Here is a 17,314-nt window from a genome sequence, read left to right on the forward strand (position 1 = left end):
AAGCACCAATGAATAATAACAACACAAATGAAAACTATATTAAACTTGAAGTGAGAAAAGCTTCAAGACTGCTGAGCTGGATTGTACGTGATTGTTTAGATAATATTCTGTCTATTAACAAACCTTTAACAATATCATTTCATGACCTTGCCCTCTGAGTTACGTGTCTTTGACCTTGTGTCTGCAGCTCTATTCAGTTACTGCATTTTCATTATTGATTTGAGTACTATCTAGTTTTTTGTTTTACATGTGATGACTTCAGACAGTTTCCCTGCAGCAGAACAGTAATGTGCTGTGATTTTGTGTTTTTCTACCAGTAACACCAACTGCAGAGACTCGCAAACCTGAGGAAGATACGTTTGGGGTGAGTGACTGAAATATTAAACGTGTTGAGTGCTTGGTTGAGATTTTGGCTTGTGTTTCTTCCCGATCACCCAGGTAGAGAAGCAAAGCCCATATTGAAAGGCTCATGAACAGAGCCAGGGCTGGAGAAAACGTCGAAAGCAATCCTTCTCACCAATATTGTGATTATGATTTTAATTGCGATTAATTTCTCTAAGTGAACTCCAGGCCTGTGTTGGTGATCTAGATCGTATTAACCAAGATTAGTTTGAGCCAAGCATAATCACAAATTTATCTCATTTCTAATGAAAATAATTAGTTAAATTGATGAATGTGCTTGTAGCAGTCCTGCCATGGTTGTCTTTCCAAACGAGTCAAGGGAAAACTGTTAGTAAACTTACTGTAGCTAGTACTCTGTGGAAGAAATGACCAGCGAAGCTTGTAGCTGAGCACAGCCAACACTGGCAGACTGTAACTCACGTACTTTATTTCAGTCTGGTCTTGAATATTCCAAGACATTTTTTCCCCATTATCTTGAACTTGTCTTGGCACTGTAGGTCTTTAGACTGGTCTATATGTGTCGTGTCTGTCTTGTGAGTCCCGAGTGGGTCTTGTGTCAGCCTGTAGAGTTTCTTGACTCAGACTGGTCTTGGTCTCAGCTACTAGAGTCTCTGGTCTCCACTGAGTCCAGTTGACTTTTTTTTTTGCCTCTCCTGTCCTGTGTGACTGCAAGGGAACCCGGAGGGGTTTCTCTGCTGTCGGTCAGCTGTCAGGTTGCCATGAGATACACATTACATTAAAATCATGTCATTTACAGTGCGGCTAATGCTTGTTTTCTGTTGTCATGCAGCAACTAAAGTTCCTTAATTTAGATAGTTCTATGTGCAAATTTGTGAAAAGATTTGCAACTATGAAAAGATATTTTCCTTTAATTTTTTTCCCACAAAACACTGACATGATGAGGCATGTGTACCTGTAGCACATTACTGAGTGTGAGCAGGTCTTAGGTCTAGTCTTAGTCTAACTAAGACTGAGGAAATACTTTTCAAACTAAAATGCTTTGTGAATTACTAATTAGACTAGGACTGATGCACTCCTTATTTGTTTCTCTCAATTCCCACACATCGAGCTACTTTTATCATCGGGATATTTTGTGAATTTGGCTCCTGATCAAGCTTCCACCATGCTGAAAGCATATTAAACAGCCAAGCGTTTTTTTGTGTGGGCTGGCCAATTTACATGATAACGTTAATTAGCTCCAGCTAAATATACCAGTGATAGTTGTTATTTTAGTCAGCAAAATCAGAGGTCACAAAAAAAACTTTCTTACACCTTGTTATGAGATTTAAATTAATTAGTTTAATTGCATTCCATCAAAATTGCAATTCTGAAGAAGCTATGTTGTTCATAAAGCCTGGATTGCAACTCACTCTCTTTCTTCCTCTATCTGTGTGTGTGTGTGTGTGTGTGTGTGTGTGTGTGTGTGTGACCATGTATTTATCACATTGTGGGGACAAAAATCTGTTTACACGGTCACATTGTGGGGACTGACCTCCCTTATGGGGACAGAATGCAGGTCCCCTTAATATAAATCATTAAATTTTGGGGTGCAGACTGAGGATAGGGTTACGGGTTAGGTAAGGTTAGATTAGGTACAAGGTTAGGAACAGGCAAATAGTGGTTATGGTTAGGGTAAGGCTCCAGGAAATGAATGTAAGTCTATGTAATGTCCCCACAAGTGATATAAACACAACGTGTGTGTGTGTGTGTGTGTGTGTGTGTGTGTGTGTGTGTGTGTGTGTGTGTGTGTGTGTCTGTCTGTCTGTCTGTCTGTCTGTCTGTCTGTCTGTCTGTCCGAAAGTGTTCTATGTTGCAAGATATAGCAAGTAGTATTTGAGAGTAGTTAGTACACTCTTGCCCAGTTTGTAGCATGTACACACATGTATGTATGTATAAAAATTGACTTTGATAAACATCACTGTACGATCACCGCGTATTTCATTTAGTACCATAATCACTGAAATAGTTTTGATGCGTTATTGTTCAGAATTGAGTTGGCAGCAGCAACTGTTTGACTGTCTGTGTGTTAGATAATGACCGTTCTATTAAAGTACCAGTGATGTGCGAAGGAAGACAGAAAAAAGGATAACAAAGGGGAAGGAAAAAAAATCCCAAAATTTAGCTGGGGAAGCGTTCAGTGTTGAGAGCAGAGGGTGCTATTTTAATCCAGCCTTTTCTTCTCCTCCATTCACTCTCAGCCGTTTGCTTCTATCTGCTTAAATCCCCTGGTGGCTGGTGAGCCTGAGAGTTGGTTAGAAATGTAATTGAGTTCATCTTTTTCCTGTAATTGACTGGGAAAAGATAACTGTGGAGGCTGAGGTGGTGAAGAAGCATAGAGGGTTAGTGTGTGTGTGTGTGTGTTTTTGTGTGTAAGTATATGTGTGTGAGTGTGAGTGCTGGTGCATTTTTCTTTTACATATTTACATCTTCAAGCTTTGCCTCTGTGTTCAGAGTATCCATGCATCCTTAAATCCAAGTGTATATGTATATGACACACTCAGATGTTGTCAGATGGAATTTTGGATGAAAATAAGAGTAAAAAAATGTTGAGGCTGTACTGTTTCATTACACCACATGAGAATGTGAGGATTCTCAGCTGTAATGGGCCTCCAAAATGTGTTTGCCCTAATGGCAGTGCTTGAGAAAAGCATGGTCATGGAGTAATTACATCAAAAACATTTGTCTCCTCGGAAGCCTTGGTGTGCTTGGGAAATTCAGTCCATCAATCATCACGTTTGCTATGTGCGAATCTTTCTTTCCTCCTCTTTTTCTTTCCCTCACTAGACTGAATTGTTAGATTTTGAAACTCATTGTATCCAATGGGAAATTTAGGCCAGATGGTGGCACCAGAGGAATTGTCACTAAACAGTAGGTTTCATCTGGAGACTACAAACATTCACAGCAGATTTTCTAGAAAGCTTGTAAATACACAGCTGTAAATATATCTCACTCTGAACCAGAGGGGTCCAGACCAACCAAGATCATCAACCTTAAGGCCTGCTGAGGTCCTTCTTTATCATTATCTTTATCATCTTTTCTTAAATCCCGTCTGTCTGAGATGATTTGCCTAATGCTGCTTTCCTTGTGTCCTTTCCCCTTCTCCTCTGTAGGTCTCTATAGCAGTCGGCCTGGCAGGGTTTGCCTGTGTGATGCTGGTGGTCCTCTTCCTTCTCATCAACAAGTATGGACGACACTCCAAGTTTGGCATGAAGGGTAAGAAGCCAGTATATCGCTGTCTCTTTGCTCTGTCTTTCTGAAGATCCATCAGGTCTTTAATCATGCTCACAGCGGGTGATATTGGCCTTGAATGATACATTAAGGTGTGACTGGTACGAAGCTGTGAAGGTCAGTACTAGTATTTGCAGATGAGCAGGCTGAAACTGTTCCACCGTATCTTTGTGGAATACAAACCTTCATACTTAGTTTGGTGTGTCAGGAAGATAAGACTGCAGAATGATTGAGATGGAAAGACACGAGGATAAAGAGCATGAAGGGAGTGCAGTAAGCATGTGTTCCCTGGGTTTATTGGTGTCTGTTGAAGCAGCTGTAGAGGATTAAATGTGTTGGTGTTTTGTATTTCTAAATTCTTCTTCCATGTCTCCCTCTTGCTCATTTGCCTGTTGCTTTGTTCTGTGTATTAGTCCTTGGTTTAGAATTTCAAATATGACCTTTTTCACAGAACGATCTTTTTTGTGTTATGACAATGAGATTCTAGCAAAATCCTTCTGATGCAAAGGCCTTTAGTCTCTTTCTAACAAGTATGAAGGTGAATGAGATTTAAACAAGTGTTGCATTAGTCTTTGTGCGAGGGCTGCAGAATATTAGAATGACCTCTCAGTACCATACAGGGCCCTATTTTAATCTACCACTGCAGTGGTAGAGTGGTTGGCCTTTGGTGCACAGCCTGTGTGGCCATCTACACACGTGCTCTCAGCCAATCAATTCAGTGGACCATCTGAATGATTTGTTATTTTAAGGTGAATACATGCTTGGCTTAGCTTCTAATGTAGTTGTTAATATTTTGGACTGATGAAAGAGTTTCATGCTGATCAAAACTAGTTCTTACTACAGAACCTATTGGCGCCCGAAACACCCCCCAACTCTACACTTGGGGCCAATCTGCATGTGATGTAATGAAGCTAAATGGCCCTGTGTAATGGCACTGTGCTTTGATGTGACACTTCTGAAATCAGAGTCTGCAGATTTATCAGTATCTGTCCTGCTGCTCTCAGGTGGCTGCAGAGCTTTAATGAACAGATGGACAGTACATATATTCTGTGGACAACAAATACTGTGTTCTCATGCCTTCTTTCATAGATGAATGCAGGTTGATTTACCAACAATCCTGCTTTGAACACTTTCAGCTTTATTTTTTGATGCTGATTTTAACACATGTTATGGTTGCAGGGTGTTTAATTAAAATTGTTAATTTGCATTTTGAGGATTACTCCATTACTTCTGCAAATTTAGTGTATAGTTTGCTCATGCTGATAAAATCACCAGATTGCCTGCAGACTGACTTTGGTTTGCAAAGAGATATGATTCTGAGATCTATTCTCAGCATGAAGTCGAAGGATGAATTTCCACAAAAATACCGACGTCTCACTTTGTGCCGCTTCATATGAATGAACCTCCCACCTGTTTGGTCCTGTCCGCCCACCTGTGCACTGTATGCTCTATGCTGGACACAAAAATACCACACAGACAGGTTAAGACCACTTCAAAGTCAGGAAAATACCAAACTCTCAGAGTGCTGCCTGTGCTGGTTGTTGTGCTGGCAAGTAAATTGGGCCTACAGACAGTTACAGGCTCATCTCATCGCGCAGCCATTTGTATTGTTTCTGTTCTCTCTCAGGAACAAAGGTGGAAGTATTGTCACATTGTTAGAGAGCTGCAAAACTTGTAGGGAAGATATCGCTGTGGATAATTATAGCAGTGGAAGATCAGCAAATAGTCTTATGAATCATTTCTGTATCATCACCTCTATTGCTATGGAAAGCATTGACAAATGGAAGGAGGAGGCACCAAATCAGTAAACACTCGGTGTTGCAAAGATTCAAGGCTTCAATGAATACCTGAATTCTAAAGTTAAAATTTTTATTTTTGTTACCATGTGCAGAAGCCTCTGGTGTGGTTAATACTATGATTTATACTCATCATCATGACATCACAGCTTACTGTATCTTGGTATCTAACCTTAACATAGGAAAAAAAAGGCTCTATTAAATTACTGCTTAAAACCAGATCATGGTTGCTCACAGATTGATGCAAAAAGGCCAATTACGGTCTGACTTCTTCATTAAAACAACAGTGCTTTGTTTTACTGCCCCCAGCATTACGGGACCTGCAGTATTAAACTGAATTTGCTGTTACCACCAGTGACCACGGGTGTCGCCAAATCAACCAGACATCTTTGAACTTTAAGCTGAGATCACACAAATCATCACTATGACCTCATCAGGGTTATTTACTCAGACTGGATAAAGCTCCTCCAGAGCCTCAGAAGACATTACACAGCTGTTTACACAGGCAGTCGGACCCCGTCAGACACTTAAATGACCTTTATGTCTAAAACTGGTGGACTTCGATACCGCTTTAAAAGACTGAGAAATGAACACACACACATAATGTGACATATTAATAAAATGTTCTTTATCAGGTTTTCTTTAGGTAACATTTTCATTTGATCGTTAAGGATGAAAACAGCCATGAACAGCACACATTACATAATTTATGTCTTTAGAAAAGCGGATAAAAGTGTTTGGAATTGAAAGATAGACAGTTTGATCTTTGAAACAGACCAAACAAACAGGTAGAAGTGCTACCACTGCACAACACATCATATGCATGACAAGACATATGAGAAATTAAATATTTAGATGATCACATATGTTGTTTATATTCTGTGTCACAGAAGAGGAAACATCCTGACTTTTCAGCGTTAAAAAGGATATAATCACCAATGTGGGATGTGTCTGCATAAGGAGTGCAATTATTACTCTGTGGACAGAAGAAGCATGCATTTCCTTGAATTAGTATGTTTCTCATGCCGAAGGAGCCATAAGAAATATTGCTTTTGAAATATATGCAAGAGGTAGTGTCAACAAGCCAAACGCTGCCATACAAAGTTTCCATATAAAAAAATTATACAAAATGAAATTCAGTTTATCCATGAAAGACCGAACACCTGGACCTGCAGCAGTGTAGCAGTACACATTCACAGCTGACTGACTGTAGCGGCTCCAGTGGAGGATTAAAGTTGCATCACACAGCCACTCACACTGCGCCCCTCAGCTGGCAGCTAGAGGTGAGTGTTTGTCGACTTTAAAACCAGAGATGGTGAAAGTAAACTTGCCACAGCACGCTCATATTTACCGACCCGACTCCTCTGTGATGACTCATATCAGCGGATCCAAAAGGGATGAGGGAGGGAAAAGATCCAGTGCTGATGAGTCAAGTTTTCTTTGCAGGGAGCAGACAGTTTGGATTTAGCTCCCCGGTTTCACTTTGTTTGGGTGGAAAAGATTTCCTGCGACAGTTCAGACTGACTGCAGAGTTTCATTTGGTGACAGGACCAATGTGTCATTTAGTGAGTGAGGCTGCACTTTTCAGTTGCAGGACCTCCACTAAAAGTCATTTTTACATGAATGAAGTGGTCTACACATCAAGTAACAACTATGAGAAAGTGCAGTTAACTTTCGAGTATAAGTGTGTCAGTACCAAAATTTAAATTCGTCCTGTTTCCAAAGATACCAAATTATTCCATGTTAAAAAGAAACTTTTTTCACTTTTGTCTTGTTATATCACAATACTGTCTCATTATTTCACAAAGCCAGTGTATCTTGTTAACTAATACGATGAGTAGATGTGTTGTTATAGCATCTGCATAATGTATAATTACTGTGTGTGCTTTCGGTAGTATCAGTGATTGTCAGTGAACGGGCAATAATGGACATCTGACAGCATGAGCAATTCGCGCAAAGCGTGATGACTGACCTTAGAGATGACCGTGTGCTTAAGTGTGCATGTGGTACAGCACCTCTCTCTCATCATCATCACCAAGATGAAGAGATATGTTGTTGAACCATGAAAAAAAAGAAAACCTTGTAAAAACACAACTTACTATTTGCAATAACAAGAAAAAATGCCCTGATAACATGCAAAGGAAATTGTGAAAATTTGAAAATTTCTCATTATAATGTGAAACTTTTTTTTTTCTTGCATGATGGCAACAATATGCTGCCACAGCAGCACTGACAAAAGTGGAATGAAAAACATATTTGAGTCACACTGGTAAGTGTAAAACCCAAGAAAAATATTTTCCATTCAACATAAACATGAAACTTTTTTTTTTTTTTTTTTCCCCAAAAGATGAATACATTCAAGAAGCAAGAAGGTTGCTGGTTTGATCCCCGGGTCACGCGGGGCCTTTCTGTGTGAAGTTTGCATGTTCTTCCCGTGCATGTATGGGTTCTGTCCGGGTACTCCGGCTTCCTCCCACAGACCAAAAACATGCTCACTAGGTTAATTGGTGACTCTAAATTGTCCTTAGGTGTGAGTGTGAGCGTGAATGATTGTGTTGCTATATATATGTTGCCCTGCGATCGACTGGTGACTGGTCCAGGGTGTACCCCGCCTCTCGCCCAATGACAGCTGGGATAGGCTCCAGCCCCGTCCCCCGCAACCCTGAAAGGGATAGTCGGGTATAGACAATGGAAGGATGGATGGATGGATGAATACATTCAATGATAATAATAATCAGAAAATAAAACCTTTTGGAATCTGCAGCTCAGTCTTTGTAGAGCCAGATCACACTGATCATCTGGTTTTCACCTGCAGTGATAAGACAGAGTAAAGATAAGTGATTCTCATGACTAATGTCCTTCTTCAGTTAAATGCCAGAAGTTGTCATCATCAGGAATATGTGTCATTTTATGTACGGCTCACACAGCAGGTACATTCACTCATTATTTAAATCTTCAGACACCACACACCAGCATCTGACAGTAATTGAACCTCACACTGTTGAGCTGTTCTTTGCAAATACCAAACCATGTTTCCTCTGTAAATCCAAATAAATTATGGGAGCAGCATTTTCACATGTTGCCTAGTGCGCCACCTGTGCTGATCCTTGTTGACATACTCAATTGACAACAGTACAAAGACAATATTTTTAATGTTTTACCTCATCAGCTTCCTTTATTTTTGGAAATATATGCTTATTCTGAGTCTGATGCAGCAACACAATGTAATACAATAATACTTGCCACTCTGGTGCTGTCTCTTCTGCAACAGATCTACTTCTCCCTACTTCGCCACTTTTTTTTTTTGCTTATTTTATTCATTTGGTGTTATCAAGCTACTGTCAGTGAAACTAAATAATGCATCAGTGTTTCACATGAAAAGCCTTACAGTGTATACGGGTATAACAGTGTTACTTTATTGATGGTACAGTAGTTTCCCACCACTCCAAAAAAACAACGTGCATCTGAAATTCATTTTTTGAATGAAAAAAAAAATAAATCTATATATAGATTTCTTTTGAAACAAGAAACCCAGAGCAGCAGAGTGGTGAGAATGACATGAATGCAGTTCCACTAATTGCTCTAAATCAGTGCTGTGCTAATGTTGAATATGCTGAATTTACAATGCGAGCAATTATAACACAGGTAATTACCCGGCCCTGATTAGTGACCGGCCCTTATTGTTCATGCTGAAATGGCAATCATTGAATACTTTTTTTTCTTTCTTTTTTAAACTGAATTTAACTGAAAGTGAAAGGAAATTATAGGAAAAATCTAAGAATATTCACTTGCTTCAAAATAAAGCCTTGTTAGCAGTTCACCGTTTTAAAAGTCTTTTGGACGTATTGACTTGAACAGGATAAACACACACACACACACACACACACACACACACACAGACAGGCCCCATCTCTTAAGGGCACACACACAGAAACACCATATCAACCATCTGTTGATTACATCCATCTGTTCATTTAGTGCCGCCTTACAGCCAGCCCACATTACTGCCTGTAGGGTGAAAATGCACTTCCAGATACACGTGCACACACACACACACACACACACACACACACACACACACACACACACACACACACACACACACACACACACGCTGACATTTGACTTGCAGCACACGGAGATGAAGTGTGTCGATATGGAATCTCAGCCACTCAAAATGGATACTTTTTAAAGAAGACAGCAGAACAAAACACTGATGATTCCATTAAGTCTCCATAAATCCTTCTCTTCATACACTCAGCTCCTCTGCTAGGGTAGGAAATTACATCTCTGCATTCTCCTCAGAAGGAATATTGTCATCTTTATCACTCTGTTTTGTGCTTTTAGATCCAATAGTCTTTTAATGTCCAGAGAGGACTGAGAGATGTCTATCTGTCTGTCTGCCAGTGTCTGTCTCACTCTCCATCTCTCCGTCCCTTTGAAGCTTTATTGACACGATAGTATCTGTCTTCTGGAGCGGAGGTGGAAGTGCATAACACAGGTTCTGAGGCTCCGCCGGATACATTGTCGCTTTAACTTGACACAAATTGTGACAAAACATTTGTGTGTGTCACAAAAACCGAGAATGTGCATGTATACAAAATACGAGGCCACTTATGTAATATAGGTTTTGTATTTATGCGATATATTACAATGCACCATATCTTTATTTGGTGATATGTGACACTAATAATCAGACTGCAGCATTGCATTTAGCTTGATGCTTTGATAACTGAATCTCTTTCCTGATTCGCCTGGATCAGCCCACTAGAAAGGCTCTGAAATTTTTTTTTTTTTTTTTTTTTCGATGTAATCAATCATGTCAGTTCTCTCTGGAAAAGGAAATATCTACGTGAGAGAGACAGTTTATTTCCATCTCAATGGAGAGGTCACTGAGTTACTTGATGAAGCTGATGTGCTGTACTTGCATTCTTACAGTTTTTGGGTTGTGTGCTGCTAACTGTACTTACTGGAAGTCATCTAAATAAATGTAATCTAACGAAGGCTGCTCACACAACTCAAATCTCAAGTTAGCAGTTAAAGGTTGGGCTTGCAGTGAAGATCCTCTACAGATTGGGAGAATTCTGGTCATTCTTTAAAATAGAAAATGTAAAATAGTGATCAGCAGTCATGTATCTGCCTTCAAAGCTTAAATAGGGCCTGACTTAATTGCATGTATAGTCTGTCACAGGTGGATGTCCTCAGTTTGCGTCTGAACGCCTGTTCAAGTGATACTTGGTGGAGCTGGTTGCTCACAGCTGTGCTGATCTGACCTCCGAGCTCGCTGCTAAGTGCTTTGCTTTGAGGTGATATTTCTGGTTTGAAGTGCTCCGATGTTTGCAGTAGAACTGTGCTCCTTATCAACGATTCCATCTGGGTGTGTTTTAAATTTAACTTGTCCGTTCAGTGGGCCAAGCACCGTTCTGTCATCTGCGTCCGCCCTGTTATAAAGCTTATGTGGATGGTTGTATGTTCGGTGATGTATGGGCTTTCTATAATTCATTAATTGAAATTAACTGGTTACAGTTAATATATATATTTATACACACACAGGAATATGCACCACGTTAGGACAGTATCAGCTGAACTAATGAAGGTCTCACACAGCGACCCTTCTCAATTATGTTCTATATTTTGCTATATTTGCTTTTTTCCAGACATGTTCATCTCAGTTTCAGTCTTGCCTCAAGCTTTAGAGGCAGCTGTATTTTTTAATTTTGGACGGGGCCAGGCTAGCTGTTTACCCCTGCTTCCAGTCTCTATGCTAAGTTAAACTCATATCCTTGCTCCATCTTTGTGCTTCACTGACAGAAGGAATTATATCATCTTCTCATCTCAAAGATGAAAAAAAAAAACCAAACAAACAAACATATCTTCCAGAGTGCCAGAATCTTCCTTTAATCGTATTACCAAATCTATTGCCACACAGTTAACACTGGGCTCTGGGGTCCACTGGGTGTCTGGGGCCCTCCCTCCCAGGTTAATAATTCAGTGTTGTTTCGGCGTGTAGTCCAACCACAGTCATACATTCTAAAATGGCTCTCCTTTCAAGGACAGCAAAAAGCTTTTTTTCTTCCCTGATTATATAAATCTGAATAAGGTAGGCGAGGTGACGTGATCTGTGTCAGCAATCTGTGTTTCTGTTGTGCAGCCGCTCGATGGAACCCTGATGTAATTACTGCGATACTGCAGTGTGCTCGATAAGGTATTCACAATGATACAAATGGATCCAGTGGACTTCATGGTAGATGGTGTTTTAGCCTGGATATCTTACCGTCTGTTGAATGTTTGGCTTGCGTTATGGTATCTGTTTGTATCTGTTGTATAAAGAAAGCAGAGGAGAGATTTGAGACAAACTTAGAGACAGAAAGACAAAGGGAAAGGTAAAAGGACAAAGTGGGGCCATCCTGCTCTGATGGTTGAATTACTTTTGAATGTAATTCATTTTGATACCTCTCGTTCAGCACTGAGTTGAATCATAGTACCATGCTATTAAGGCACCCACTGAAGTGAGTAGAGGTGAGTGGAGAGAAGTGAATTGAATTAAAGTGGTAGAAATAGAAGGGACATTAGTGGAGCAAAAGAAGTGCAGGGAAAAGTGAGGCAGCGAGAAGAAAGTGAAGAGGAGGAGAATTCACAAAAAGATATTTGGGGTTTTTCAGGGATGCGGGACGTGACTTCAGGCTTTACCTGCGCTCCTCTTATGGCTTGATGCAGATTACATAAACTCTGTCCCTCTTCATGCCGTTACAGCAGCACTTGTGCTTGGTATTTCCTATCAGGGGTGGAGAGACCTAGATCCTTACTGTCAGGCCGTTAAAGGTTGAAATGTTACTACCATTTTCTTTCCTGTGGCAAATGTGCTGCCCTGGGGCAAAACAGACTAGCTAAGGATATAGCCAAAGGTAAACTGCATTGTGAAATAACTCACTAGTGGAACTGAGGAGTCCATCATTAAAAAAAGGTCTAAAATCATGCAACATACAGCTTTTCAGACCTTAATTCTTTTACCAAAGCCTCTAATTAGCTCTGTCTCTAATTAACACCAAGTCAGAAGACTTCAGAGTGATTAAACAGCTTCTGTAAAGTAATAAGAGGAGCATCAGACAACCCGATATCAGAGGTGGGAGTGAGAGATAGGGGACGTATACACAACCTTGAATTGAGAGATGAGGGAAGTACAAATTTTCATTTTATTGTGTGCAAGTGTTGCATAAACCTTTCAGCAGGCCTCTGTGCACCATGTCTCTTTGGATATGGCTTCAAACAGATGTCTACCCAGTGGACTGTCTAAAACAGGAAACTCTGGTTCTAAAGATTTATCTTTTCACCGTGAAAGCAGAACCAGCCTCGGCATTTTTTAGGTTCCTTTTAGAATCAAATCAATCTCCCAATTCATGTTTTTCCAACATAATCGTTCTTACACTGTGGCCGACGTGCATCTCCTCAAAAATCTAAGCAGACCTGTAGCTATGGCAACTACAGAGATACGACATAAAAACAGCAAAAGCTGTGATCCGTCAGCACGAGCTGCTTCTGTTTTCTCCTCCAAGTTTCTGATGCCAGTGGAGATTGCTGAGAGTGATGACGAAGTTAATGCAGTTGAAGAAATGCTCCCTTTCAGTAACACTTATCTATCAAAGACAGTTCTGCTGTAATCCCTCTGGAAGAACATCAGCATGGTGATTACATGACAGCAGCTTCCTATTCAATAATGGGACACGGTGAAACAGAACTTCCGAAAACCTGCCTACAGACCTGTTTGTACTTGTGTAGCTGTCCAACTGGAGCAGTGTCAGCCTTGAATTAGCACTCGCTAATGGGACTGGGACCAGTTCCTCCATGGCTGAAATCATACTAGTAAAGGCAAAACAATCATTTGTATAATGCATGTTGTGTTGCACTGTGAACACATTACTACCCAGAACTTAAAGTGTAGGAGGAGACGCTTCTCAACATAAGTGGTGAAACAGACAAGAGAAACCATCTTGAATGCTCTTGTGGCTTTCTCTCATGTGTTTCTCTCATCATTCTTCACTTTGTTATTTCTGACTCTCTCTCTCTCTCTCTCTCTCTCTCTCTCTCTCTCTCTCTCTCTCTCTCTCTCTCTCTCTCTCTCTCTCTCTCGACGTGGCCCAGATCATACCACCATCTGCTCTGGTGTTTTATTAAAAACCAAACAGCCTCCTCGGGGCCTGCTTTACTTATTCTCGCAGAAAAACCTCACTAACGCAGGCTCAAGCTGTATCTCTGCTGTATCTAACTTCATTTTTAGATTCTCAAACTTGATTACCATCATTCTATATGATAAAACAAAAGTATCAATATCATGTAATCTCCTTTCTGTCTGCATTCATTCTGGCATGACAGTGTAATGCAAAATACTATAACCTGAACTATTTCTCTATGGCAAGTTAATTATACATCATATTACTCATACTCATATTAACATGACCTGGGTGGTTTTAACAATTGAAATGATATGATTGAAGAGGTCTTCACCTACCAGAGACTTATTCCTCCTGTCCCATTGAACTAACAAAATCCATAAACACAGATGTATTTTCCAAAGAACGATGTCTTTGGTGTTTTTTCAGAATAACACATCACTCAGTACAGCCATGACAGTTTTTTGTTTTTCAATAGCGTTTGGAGAATCATGGAGTTCTCACATGATCATTACTTTAAGCAGGATTCATGGTTTCAGCCCAGTCATACTGTACAGTACCTAGCTAATTTAGCTTAGCAAATGCCTTTAATAGCACTCTCACAATTCTCCAGCTGTGACACCATGAACGGTGTCTGATTCGGTTCTAGAGAGGCAGAAGTATATAGAAGAAACACTAAAGACACTTTGTTGTGTCACAGTGATGTTGTAAATAATGAACTGAAGAGATTGATATCCACATCGTCTGCATTGGGGCGCTCTACAGATTAAACACATCAAGGTCAGTTTACATGTTATGGGAGAACAAGCTAATGTTAAAAACTGGGGATTTGGGGTTTGACAGACAGGAGTGTGTAATGAAAGGTGCCGTCAAGTTGTGCTATAGGAAATGTAGGATCTAGTGATTGTGGACCTTGACCCACAAAGAGTAAAAATCTCTGCTGCGCAGATTTTGACACTCTGAATGAATCTCTTGTTAGTTCCCCCAATGCAAATCACTGGATTGATTTTAGGGAATACTTTGGGAAGAAGCAGGTAAAAATCAACATGAGACCGTATGTTTAAGTACAGGTTTCTTTCTTATATTTTTATGTTTATGCTGCTCTAGTGGCTCTTCTTCTGTTTAAGAGACATTGCAATTGAGGGAGTGAAACCAATGCCCATCAATACCCAAGATGAGAGAAACTAACAGAGATGAAAAGAGGGGACAGAAACTGCTCTTCTACATGAGTCACAGCAGATGAATGAAAGTATTTATCCTGTACATGTTCCCTTAAGGAAGACTCTCCATGCTCCCTGTTCATTACCATTTAAATGGGACCATCAAACATATACATAATTAAAGTCGTAGCTTCTTTCCTTCTCTAATGTAGATTTAAATATTGCTTTGTTTGTTACGGCAATGTGGCCACTTAACCCCCCCCCCCCCAAAGACACACTCACATACACACACACTACACACATTCACACACTACGCACATTCACACATCCCGTATTTTCTCAGACAGAGTGCTCACTGGTTAATGCTCTCAGTAGGGAAAAGGGAATGGCTCATTACAATTAGAATAAAGAGTTATCATCTTTCCTCATGACTGGCTCATGAGAACATTAGCAGAGTTCAGAGAGAGGGAATATGGAATCATTTTGTGTTCTTTCTGGTGCATACCAGAGCCTCATAGCCTCATAGTCCCACAGGGATTTTGTCCTTTTGATATAGGGCTCTGGCTAATAACTTGTGAAAATGAAAGGCAGCAAACACACTGTGTGACAGAGAATTTCTTTGCTTGGATCTACACTGGAAACCTCAGGGAACGACGCCTTCTTCAAAACAAATGACGGTTTTGCTCCATGAGACCGGCCTATATGCCTTCATGCCACTTAACAGTTTACATATTTAAAGGGCTACCTTCACTTTTGTATGGAAAGTGTTTGTTTGTTTTTTACCATGGCTCCAGACTGGGACCATTTAGCTTTATTTGGAGGCTCTTTGCACACATAATAAATTCAATAAATTATTTCTCCATTTGCATTAGTGCAAAGGGAAAACAGCAGCCAGGAGTTACATTTTGTTGTATAATTTTCCTTTAAAAACTTTCTCAAGCATTCATTGAATGCAGCACTGAATAAAGACAATCCAAATCCAAAGTGAATTTCCAAGTTCAAAATGTGTCTCCATACATAAACTGGTTCTTGAGACCTGACAAGTCATACATTCAAAGTAATACGATTCGTTTAACACCAAACACCACATTGGTCATTTTGTTTGTCCTGAGGTCAGGTCCTGCATGGAGGTTACGAGATAAGTCAGAGGGGTCACGAGATGATTGTCAGGATAAGAACCAAGACAACACTCAAATTTATGTTTACTTTTCCTGACATTTCCCTAATTCTTTCTCCTTCAGAAGATACTAGACAGTTTGACTTGCACAGCAGTCCTTTAAGCTAAATCCTAATGTCAGAATACTAATAGGCTCACAATGGCAATTTTTAACAAGCTGATGTTAGTTTAGCTGATTGTAATTTTGTGCGTAAAAACATTTGATTATTAACACAAAAGGACAGAGAAAATGAAGGTGATCTAAATGTCATTTCTTTGGTCTTAAAAAAATATTTGAGGAATTAGCCTAGAGATATTTCATTCAGGCTCAAAGTGGTGGACGGGCCAAATGACCAACATTACCATCCTTAAAGCCCTGCTGCTAGCCGTGGCGGTTCAGACACTTTGAGAGTACTTTTATAGTATTTAACATATAGTCAGATATATTGGAGAAGAATCTGTCTGTGTATATTGCATACTACTGGCAGCATTTCCTCTCAGTCCTGAGGGAAAAAAAACTCTTTTTTTTATTTCCCTGCACTGCTAATCATTTCTCAGTCTGCTTGCTCTTCAGACCCTTTCTTTGACAGTATGTCATTTAGCTCAATTCTGTTTACAGTCATTTTTTTGTAAAGTCATATCATGTAACTGTGTTATAGCACTATCTTACTGTATTTATATAGCGTTTTTATCCAAATAGAATTATCCATTTACACTCTTAAAATTGGCAAATGACAGAAAATTTGAAGTTAGCATACACACTGGCGACATGCAAGCACACATTGTTATCGCTCAGGTCTGATGAGGTACATTATTGTCATGGAAACTGGCTCACAGTAACTGAACTGTATGCTGAGTTTGTGGGAGCTTCAGTGTGTCAACAGCTCGTGCTGTTAGAGGCACACAGAGGAGAGAGGAAGCTTCCTTTTTTCCCCCTACATCCCAGTAAACCTACACATGTCCCCAAGATATAATTAAGTTTTTCCATCAACTTCCATCCAGGGTTGTGGATTGACCATTGTGTTGAAGAGTGACCTAAACAGAAGTACTGTAAACCAGGACTGTCATGAGCTTTCGTGGCTTTGAGATGGTTTGGATGATGAATTTCTGTTGGAGGTGTTTCCAGGTGTGACTGGTCCAACAAAATATTACGATCCCCAGATATTAAGGTGTTCATGACAGTGAAAGTTAAGATATTTAGATGTTTATGGCAGTGTTTTCTTAGAATCATTAGGCCTTTTGGAGTCATGACAATGGATAATGTTCAGTGGAAAAGTGTTACAGTGTCAAAACTAACAAAAAACATGAAATGTACAGTATTTTCAGATATTAGGCTCAGTATTGTAAACTGAGTGCTCTTGATATGTCTGGTCCAAGTCCAAGGTTCAGCATATTTGTGTCACT

General features: G+C 40.0%; 1 protein-coding gene across 1 annotated transcript in view; it reads left to right on the forward strand.

The window, feature by feature from the left end:
* The window catches only part of LOC139337430 (NT-3 growth factor receptor-like), a 226,607-nt gene that overhangs the window by 127,403 nt on the left and 81,890 nt on the right, over positions 1 to 17,314 (forward strand). The window contains exons 11-12 of the mRNA XM_070971984.1: positions 318 to 364; positions 3,513 to 3,615. Of these exons, the coding sequence (XP_070828085.1) occupies positions 318 to 364; positions 3,513 to 3,615 (150 nt within the window). The remainder of the gene's footprint in view (positions 1 to 317; positions 365 to 3,512; positions 3,616 to 17,314) is intronic.

The sequence above is a fragment of the Chaetodon trifascialis genome, chromosome 10 (genome assembly GCF_039877785.1).
Source record: "Chaetodon trifascialis isolate fChaTrf1 chromosome 10, fChaTrf1.hap1, whole genome shotgun sequence".
In the NCBI taxonomy this organism is placed as follows: Eukaryota; Metazoa; Chordata; class Actinopteri; order Chaetodontiformes; family Chaetodontidae; genus Chaetodon; species Chaetodon trifascialis.